Here is a 9,427-nt window from a genome sequence, read left to right on the forward strand (position 1 = left end):
CACGCTCTAACAACGGTATCCCAGTGGACTGGGGAGGGGGGGGGGGGGGTACTCCTTTGACGCGATGAAGGCCGACAGGCGTGAAACAGGTCCAATCAGGCGCGTGGGCACTGCCAATTAACCCCTTTCACCGTGTGAAACCAAACATAATTGCCTGGGCCGCCTGAAACAGAGTGCCACGGGGCCACGGCCTGCCCAAAGTAGGATGAAGCGGGCATTAGTGGTCCTGCCGGCCGGATGACCATTACACACACAAGCCGAATGCTGCGCAATAGTGATGAGCATCTTGGTTTTACTGTTTACACGCGCACACGAAGACAATTCTCTCGTTGCAGTTAAAAGACACGAGCGTAAAACTGTCTGGCCACTTGAATAAATCGTTTCTTAGCTAAACTTACCAACAACATAAAAACTGAAATACGATGAAATGAAGCAAAACAACATAGCCAGGCCTAATATATTCTGTGTATGAAATATTAAAATTCCTTATTTGTAGGTTCACTATGTTGGAATATTCTTTACTGGAACAAATAGTTAGAAAAGTCAGGTTTTGCTCCAGGCAATCTTTTATTTTCGTTTTAACTACAACACGTTAATGTGCTTAAATAGCAGCATAGTGCTTTGCGGCAGTAACATTTCAAGCAATCATGACTTTCTTGCAATCAGTTAAGAGAGTACATATTTAGACAGTGGAAGAAAAAAACATTTCATGACGATATAGTAAATCATTAGTGTGTAAACAAACATTATTGGGCTGCACTGTTGCTATATAAATTTGTTATTCCATATTATTGCAATTATTTTTTTTAGAAATTGTGAAATTACACTTAGTTTGACAAAAATGAAATGACAAATGTCCATATGTTCATCCATATGTTTCTTCCACTGGAACTACGGGGGCGATATTTTTGAATATTTCTTGCCCCTTCCTTTTACAACACGACGGTGCATCAGTCAACAAGGCACATGAAGACAAGGTTGCAAGACGTTGGTGTAACTCAATGGTTCCCAAACTTTTGCAGGCTGGCGCCCCCTTGGCCCCCCTACCGCCCCTTTTTTCCTCACCGCCCCCCAGATCTTTCCACCGCCCCCTGGTGTAACCTAACATTTGACCACTAGGTTCCGCTGTTTCCTCTTCGAACCATCTTGCATCTTTCAGCACAACCTCCCGTAGGTTCCCCCCCGACCCCTCCCCCGAAATCCAGTGGAAAAAATGGCGGACTGGCGGTAACTCCTTGGCAACAACAACACGCTACAAAGCTAGCTCACGTCTACAAACACGGCAGCGAGCCGCGTCTTCTTTCAGGACGCGGCGTCGTCGCGGAGCCCGTAAAAGCAAACGTGATCCTTTCAGACAGTTTACCGGGTACGCTCTTGTTTTACCAATTGCCATCATATGATTTTTTTTAATAGGGTCACCAAGGAGTTAGCGTCCACTATGCTAAGGTAGTTAGCATCCTAGCTTGCGTGACTTGGTATCTAAGCGTTTGTAATAACACGTCAAGTACCGTCACGTTTCACGCACTGGCTTGTTCGTCTGAGGAACTTACACCGTGACGGTAGCGTTGGTTTGCCGAGCTGCCGACTAGCAACACCGCCTGTCAAGCCGAGCTGGCGGCTGTCTTCGGCTTGCCTTTTGGGGGGAAGGGGGGCGTCTTTTGTACTTTGAATGAGGCGCCGCGCGTCTGCGTGTCACTACCGCGAGCGACCAACGCCAACCGCGCACTGTTTTTGGGCGATCGGAGGCTTCCCGCGGCCGAGGGGGCTATTGTTGAAGTTGAAGCCCCCGTTCACGTTGCTCCTGTTTTTGTCACCGCTTTTCCAAGGTGGCGGTTTGAACGCCGGAAGAAAAAGGCGCACTTTGGTTGAGAAGGGGCCCGTCCGGTTGCTGATCATGAACTTCTAACGTAAGTCTGTGCACTTGGGTGTCGTATTAGAAGTAAAAAAATACGCGGCAAATTTGCTGTTATTACGCTACTGGATCCGTTATCCAAATACCGCCTACGCTCATCGGAGGATTCATTAGGTACACCTTCATGTACAGTTAGTACGCGTTTGTTATCCACTTCTCAGGCTGCTTCAGGTTCAAATTCATGCCCACTACAGGTTATTTATACTACGGCTACAAACCGATTAAAATGACAATTTTATTCTGATTATTACATGTCAGAAAATAGTTTATCGTCAAGTAAAAGTGCAGAAAAAGTTGATGTGTGCAAAATGATTTTGGTTAAACACTAAGATTATTATTACACTTTCAGGACTACAGAGATCAGAATATATTCCGTCGAGAACCTGAAATTTCGAGGTTTTGGTAATAAATAGTTCTAGATAAATTTCATAGATATTTTGCTGTTGTGTAATTAATTGGACATCTACTTTGAGGACAGTGGTAAAGAAAATTGATGCGTATTGTAGACACTTATATGAATGAAATGGTACAACCTCAATCATAAACATGTTTGGAGATCGCAAGGAACTGTGATTTTTTTTTTTTTTTAATCTCATAGGGTGCACACCATCATATACCGAGATTGTTCCGTGTCATTGGAACATGAGGAAGCCTGTGCCACAGAAAGGTAAGATGTTATTACCTTGTCTTTCAAAATATTTAGTATTCATTGGCTCATCACTTGTGGCTGATGCATTTGCAATCACTTCAGATATTTCAGTAGATTCTGTTTTGGGAACAGATGCTCTCAGATATTGACTTTGAAGAATTTCTCCGATAGATTAAAAATGTTTTTACTGCCTGAACTCTTCAGCTATAGAGTGGAAAGATGCAAGAAGGATCAAGCACGCTCGGAGTGGACGGCCCTCTCGGGTGCCCTCCCTCTTCCAAGGTAATTCCTATTAATTTGCCAAATGACGTTGCGGCTCTCTAAAAAATTCACAGACCCTCTGCCTGACTTTTGCAGCACACCATTTACTGTACGGTATTGGTGTGCAGTATCGGTTTTGTCTTTTTTAGACTATAGAAGTACAGATGTCCAGTCGTCCTGTACATGTGAATTATTTGTCATTTTTGTATCCTCTCAGGCCATTTCAGTTGGGAGAAGTACCTCAAAGATACAGGCACCAGTGCGGCACCTGCTTCATGCTTCCGTCAGGTAAGCAGCGCCCTTGTGGCTGTGCGGCACAGCAGTCGTTCACTCGCCTGACTCGTCAATCAACAACCCGTCTAGAGCCTGACGCCGCCGATCAATGAGTTCAAAGCGGGTATGAAGCTGGAGGCTCAGGACCCGCGCAACACCACCTCCACCTGCATCGCCACTGTGGTGGGCCTGACGGGCTCGCGGCTCCGCCTGCGCCTCGATGGCTCCGACAACAAGAATGACTTCTGGCGCCTGGTGGACTCGTCCGAGATCCAGCCCATTGGCAATTGCGAGAAGAGCGGCGGAATGCTGCAGCCGCCACTTGGTAAAAGTCTTTAGCGGTAATTTTTGCGTTTTTGCTATAGAATACATCAAAGTCAAAATATTCCCGGATCAGGTTTCCGCCTCAACGCATCCTCCTGGCCCTTGTTTCTTCTGAAGACACTCAATGGTGCTGAGATGGCCCCTCCACGGATCTTTCACAAGGTAACGCTACCACACTGTCTTAAATGGAGCACCACATAGCTTTTTGTTTCACATTAAAAGTTTCGCACGTTGCCCCGAGAGACCTTTAAATTCAAATCTTGGGAGTTTGTTATTTTCACTTTTGAGTGAAATATGCGCTTCAGACGAGCACCATTTAACGCCTCTCACGCGTCCCCAGCAGGAGCCCCCCGCTCCGGAGAAGAACGCCTTCCAAGTGGGCATGAAGCTGGAGGCGGTGGACCGCAAGAACCCTCACTTCATCTGCCCGGCCACAGTGGGCGCGCTGCGCGGAGTGGAGGTGGAGGTCACCTTTGACGGCTGGCGCGGTGCCTTCGACTACTACTGCCGCTACGACTCGCGCGACATCTTCCCGGTGGGCTGGTGCGCCCGAACTGGGGACAACCTGCAGCCGCCCGGAACAAAAGGTGCCCGTTCTCACAGATTGATGGGTGGGCAACCAACATTTGAATACAAGCCGGCAATATTCCAATATGCAGATTGGCTAGCAGATGATGGGAGGGGAGTAGAGCAGCAAGGAAGGAGACGTCGAGGTTGTTGTGTGCAAGACTGCGTGAAAGCAAAAAATTGCTTACTCAACGGGCCAAGGCATCTACTGTTCGATGAGCTCCTTCGATGTAGTATTAACAATTAATTAAACCATGTATGAATCGATCAGATTTTTGCTACCTAATGAAAATAGTTGCGGCGCTGCATTGATCGGAGTGCCCAGTTCAAAGTGTATTTAATTAAAGGTCCTGGAGGGCCGCATACTGCACACAATGTTTATGTTTGCTGCTGTGCTTCTTAGAAGTCATATTTTTCCCTGGCGCTCGTCTGTGGATGATGTTTGATTGTCAACCGGTGTGACCTCGCATCTGTCAGCAGCCGCCTTCCTCGCACGCTGTTGCGCCTGAAGACCTCAAAGGCTTGACATTCGCAGCCATTTGCTGCTTTGTCAAAGCAGCCGGGTGTTTGGAAGGCAGGCCCACACCTCGCATTTGTTGCCCTGTTGCGTTAATTTAGATAATCTTGATGATGCGCTTTTAACTGGGAATTAATTTTATCGTGTTGCATTCCCAGAAATATTCCTGCTGAATCCCACCCATTTGCTTACATCCTTGTCTATCATTGCAGCGGTGATGCCAAAGACGCTAGGGCTGTTAACGGACGGCACCGTGGACAGCTCGGCCGTGCACGCGCCCCCTGCAGTAAGCAAAGCTGCTGGTCAAAGGGGCCGCAAACCCGGCCGCAGGAAAGCCAAGGGCTCCTGGAGTCAAAAAGCCTCGGCACTGCCAAGCATCCGGACAGACAAAGGCCTGGAGCCTGTTAAGGTGCCCAAGAAACGCGGACCAAAACCAGGGCGGAAGGTAGGTGACATACATCATGCTATCATATCATGTTCGCACTTAAGTCTTCGCCACTGTTTTTTCATAGTACCCCTTTGTGACCATCAAGGTTTTTGTTTTTTGCAGTTGAGCTGGGTGAAGAAAGCCAGCTTCTCGCCGGACGCCACGGCTGGGCCCGGGCGGCCTAGGACGGGCCCGGGACGACCCCGTGGGAGGCTCTCAGTCAACTGGGCGCAGAGGTTAGCCCTGCCGCAGACGCAGGACGCGCCCGTCAAGATTCCAAAGAAAAGAGGCCCAAAGCCTGGCAGCAAGGTGCCACTGACAGTCTCACACACAGTATCGTCATTTCCGTGCGATGCTTCCACTTAGCAAACAGAAAAGTGCTCATCAAACGCTAAGACTAATGACAAAGCCAGCAGAGATTCAGTCAAGCCGCCAGCCAGCCAGCGTTGCCAATATTTGATTGATTTCTTGCCCTGCAACTTTACTCTGGAGCGGCTGTTTCCCGTGTGTCGCCTGGACCACTGCCAACTATTTTGACTTCACCGTTATCTTGCAAAATTAAACAAAAAAAATAATGATTTGGAAATGTTCAACCTTATTCACTGCAGCCCTGCCACAGATGACACTCGAGTACAAAATCAGTCGGCCTTCCTTATAGATGTTGACCTTTACAAATGCTGGGATGCTTTTTTGTTCAGAGAAAACCTCGCCTGGTAGCTAATCCAGTCCCCACGTCGCCCACCAGCAGCACCCCGGAGCCCGACACCAGCACCGTGCCCCTCGACAACGCCACCATCCCCAAATTTGCACTACAGGCCCCTACAGGTACTAGAAATAGCACTAAAGGATTAGCCCAATATTGCCAGTCGCTAAAACTGGGAAAAAAAATGTATATGGTCTCTAAACTGTATAGCAGAGAGTTTCACCTACTGCGAGTGGCTCTGTAACGGATCTTCTGCAATAAACTGAGTATGTCACCGTGCTCCTCTTCAAGTGCATCTCATACAAAAAAAAAACCCACCAATATTTTCAATATGGTTGTATTCCCTCTAGTATGCGTCTACCTAAACAAGTACAGCAAGGTTGGTCCCCATTTGGAGCAGCGACGCATCCGCCAGCTCCCCGACCACTTCGGTCCCGGCCAGGCGTCCTCGGTGCTTCAGCAGTGTGTCCAAGCCTGCGTTGACTCCGCCCACAACCAGGCCACCGTCTTTTCCTGCCTTAAGCCCGGCCAGGGCGGCAAGGTCATTTCAGGTGAGCTTATTTTACACATGAAATGAACGGCAGTGGAAATACTAATTGACAGAATTTGGGCTTGCAGCCTTCTTTGAGAAGCAGCAGCACACACTGACGCTGCCCATCGCCAGCAGCGTCACCTATGTCCTCCGCTTCCTGGAGAAGCTCTGCCACAACCTACACTGTGACCCGCTTTTCGGCAGTCAGCCTGTGGCCGGAGAAAGTCCGCTCTTCACTACAGGTTGGCAGCGAGCGCCGCTAGGCCACGCTCAGTACGCTTTGTCTGACAATCGTTAGCCCCCATTTATCACGGGAGCAAACACAGATTCCACACTTTAAAGTAAAGAGAAAAAATATCAAATAAAAGATCTGGCCGCTATTGTCACACTCGCTCGCTCTTAATTTATTTTTTGTTGGCATTTCCAACAATAATTGTGCCACTACCTGCTTTGAGATGTTTGACCAGAGACGCAAGCTATGCTAAGCTAAGTTGAATGGAGAAGCTTTAAAAGGTCACAACAATTCAGTGGGAAGACGCTTGGCTCCCGTTAAGTTGTAATGGGAAGCGCTATGACCACATGGAAGCTTATTTAGTGCTCAATTACTTCAAACAAAAAGCTGAGTTATTTACCTCTGGCAGTAGGCCAACCGCTGGCCATCTTGTCATCCTACCACTGTTGCCATCTCCAAGCACCCAGCATTTCGCTTTGCAGTAACTCCATGAAACTCTTTTAGTTGTGTTCCGTCAATGACCATGCGGAAACACCACAGGGGCAACAAATGTTCCTAATACTGCAACGATGTTTTTGAAATTTATAATGGCACTTTCAGTCAAGGCAGAAATGATAGAAATGAATGAATGAAATGTTTGCTCTCACCTTAACCAAGCTGTCTGATTTGCCAATCCTAAAGGCTGGAGAGAAATACTTAGTCAGATGATAGAACCATACTGGCAAGCATAACATTTGCTCTGTTTGTGTTCAGACAGGAAAGGTTTGGCAGAGTTGACCACGAATCCCGGTCGAGGCACCAAGAGGCACCTGCATGACTCGCACAAAACCCCCCTGGCCAAGATCTCCCGGGCCGCTGCCAATTGTACGACTTTGACGACGGGCCTAAATGAATCACTGTGTCCACTCGAACTATTTTTGTTCACATCATGGCCACCAGGTCTCGCTATAGACAAATTTACCAGGCACATCCAAACGGCATCTGTAAAGCTGACGTTCATAGTGAAGTGCTTCACGGGGCATCTGGTTTACGACGTTTACAGACTACGTGCTCAACGGGGCATTTTTAAAGCTGAATTTAACAATGGAGTTAAAAGAGAGCAGAAGAAGAGAAAGTATTCGAAAGGTCAACTGTAACGCTGATGAGCTTTATGGTGTTTGTCATGGCATCTTTAAAGCTCAATTTAAGGAGGTGCTTCTTGACCTGGCGGCATTTGTAAAGCACAAAGTTATGGAGTTGAGCGAAAGAGTGTCAAGCTGATATTTGTGGTAGCTTCTAAGAAGAAGTTTCTTTTTGGACCATCGAGGCATCTGTAAAGCTGACATTTAATCGCTGAATGTCTTGTGTTGGTCAGGGCTGTCCGTGGAGAGCAGCGTCGCGGCGGCAAGATTGGAGCACTTCAAGATGAGGCCCCTCTCCCCCAGCTCGCAAAAGTTGGGGAGCCGTGTACAGTCGTCAGGTAAATAAATACACATGCGCGCGCACACAGGCAGCAATGAGCAATGAGCCGGCGGTTGTGCTCCTTTAGGACCGAGTTGTTTTGGGGAAAGCCCCAAGCCCGGCGGTCAGGACCCCAACGTGTGGAGCGTTGACGACGTCATGCACTACATCCGAGACATCGACCCTGTGCTGGCGCCGCACGCTGACCTGTTCAGGAAACATGTAAGCAAATCCACCATAAGGAAACATGCTTGATACCATTTTAATGCACTTCATACTTATTTTAAAATAACACATTTCAACATGTGTAAGTTAAGGTGAGGTTCCACTGTACTCCAATGTTTTCCGCGGCAGGAAATCGATGGCAAGGCGCTGCTGCTGCTGCGTAGCGACACCATGATGAAGTACATGGGCCTGAAGCTGGGCCCCGCCCTCAAACTCACCTTTCACATTGACAAGCTAAAACGAGCCTGAGCGCCCGAGGGGCCCCGACGTATGCAGCTTTTCCTTCCTTCCTCCCTTCCTCCCTTCCTCCCTTCCTCCCTTCCTCCCTTCCTCCCTTCCTTCCTTCCTTCCTTCCTTCCTTCCTTCCTTCCTTCCTTCCTTCCAAAGGTCGCCACTGCCCTCCAGGAGCACTCTGCATACGTGGGCCGCCATTTTCGTCCGCCTCATCCAATGAGGACGGGACTTGATTTCATGTAGCACAACCCAACCCCATGGCAGTATGGTGGGTGTATCTAGTTTCTGCTTTTTGTTTTCTTATTCTGACGATTACACTTCAAATGGGCTTTTTTTTAATTAAATGGCCCGATTGTACATTTGACCTTTTGTACTTTGAATATGATGTAATTTGTTCTTGTGTTGAAGAATTTGAAATGATCAAAATACCAAATCTGGCATTCCTTGTCACAAATGTCTTTCATGAAGGCAACCACAACATCAACGAAAGCCAGACGAATTAGCATTTTATCTCTAAATGAGAGACTGATCCTTCAAAATCTGTTGTTTGTTGATATGGATGTTGTTTAAATCGTCTCAACTTGGTTATTTGTACTTTTTTTAAAAAATGTTTTGATACTATACTATTACTTCCTACATGAAAAGGACTATCACGTGTTAACAACACTGCTTATAAATATATGATGCAACTTTGAATCGCTTCTCTTTCGTTACTGCATCGGGAGAGAAGAGGCAAAAAAAAGCACCTGTGACTTTTTAAAGGCTTACACTGACACACATTAGCCTGCAGGGGGTAGCAGAGTCTCACTGTCTCCCTCCCTCCCCCTTTCCCTCGCCTGCACCCTCTCGGTCTCCTTGGTGTTTCTCCTTGGGACTGTGACATGTTGTGCTATGGGTGGGCCACATCTCCATCTGTTCCTTTCAGCACCATCATCACAGTGTTACTTAATTTGTGCGTGTCATTACTAGCCAACCTTTTGCATCCGCCACGCCATTTTGTGTGTGCTTTGAGATAACGACGACGGCCTTCGCTGTCATTGTTTGCCACCGCACCAGCGGACTTATGTTGGCGTGTGCGATGCGTGACGTCGGCAAAAACGTTCAACCGCATCCTCTGAGTGCAAACAGGAA

General features: G+C 47.7%; 1 protein-coding gene across 1 annotated transcript; it reads left to right on the forward strand.

Annotated features, from left to right (window-relative positions):
- Positions 1–1,181: 1,181 nt before the first annotated feature.
- LOC133161257 (polycomb protein SCMH1) lies at positions 1,182–8,992 on the forward strand. The gene is made up of 17 exons (XM_061289615.1): positions 1,182–1,366; positions 1,827–1,907; positions 2,511–2,579; positions 2,766–2,843; positions 3,040–3,110; positions 3,186–3,420; positions 3,493–3,581; positions 3,760–4,006; positions 4,716–4,948; positions 5,054–5,239; positions 5,629–5,755; positions 5,984–6,184; positions 6,252–6,407; positions 7,151–7,261; positions 7,752–7,856; positions 7,926–8,059; positions 8,192–8,992. Exons 3-17 carry the CDS (start codon positions 2,555–2,557, stop codon positions 8,309–8,311), a joined length of 2,118 nt encoding a protein of 705 aa, XP_061145599.1. The 5' UTR covers positions 1,182–1,366; positions 1,827–1,907; positions 2,511–2,554; the 3' UTR covers positions 8,312–8,992.
- Positions 8,993–9,427: the final 435 nt, after the last annotated feature.

This window comes from Syngnathus typhle, linkage group LG10 (assembly GCF_033458585.1).
Source record: "Syngnathus typhle isolate RoL2023-S1 ecotype Sweden linkage group LG10, RoL_Styp_1.0, whole genome shotgun sequence".
Taxonomy (NCBI): Eukaryota; Metazoa; Chordata; class Actinopteri; order Syngnathiformes; family Syngnathidae; genus Syngnathus; species Syngnathus typhle.

What these genes read in the sequence shown, in the direction of transcription:
- LOC133161257 (XM_061289615.1), top strand. Translation starts at nt 2,555, where the DNA reads ATGAGGAAGCCTGTGCCACAGAAAG. An exon ending in TGCACTACAGGCCCCTACAG is followed by an intron (nt 5,756 to 5,983) that starts GTACTAGAAATA and finishes TATTCCCTCTAG; the next exon opens with TATGCGTCTACCTAAACAAG. An exon ending in CTCCCGGGCCGCTGCCAATT is followed by an intron (nt 7,262 to 7,751) that starts GTACGACTTTGA and finishes TGTGTTGGTCAG; the next exon opens with GGCTGTCCGTGGAGAGCAGC.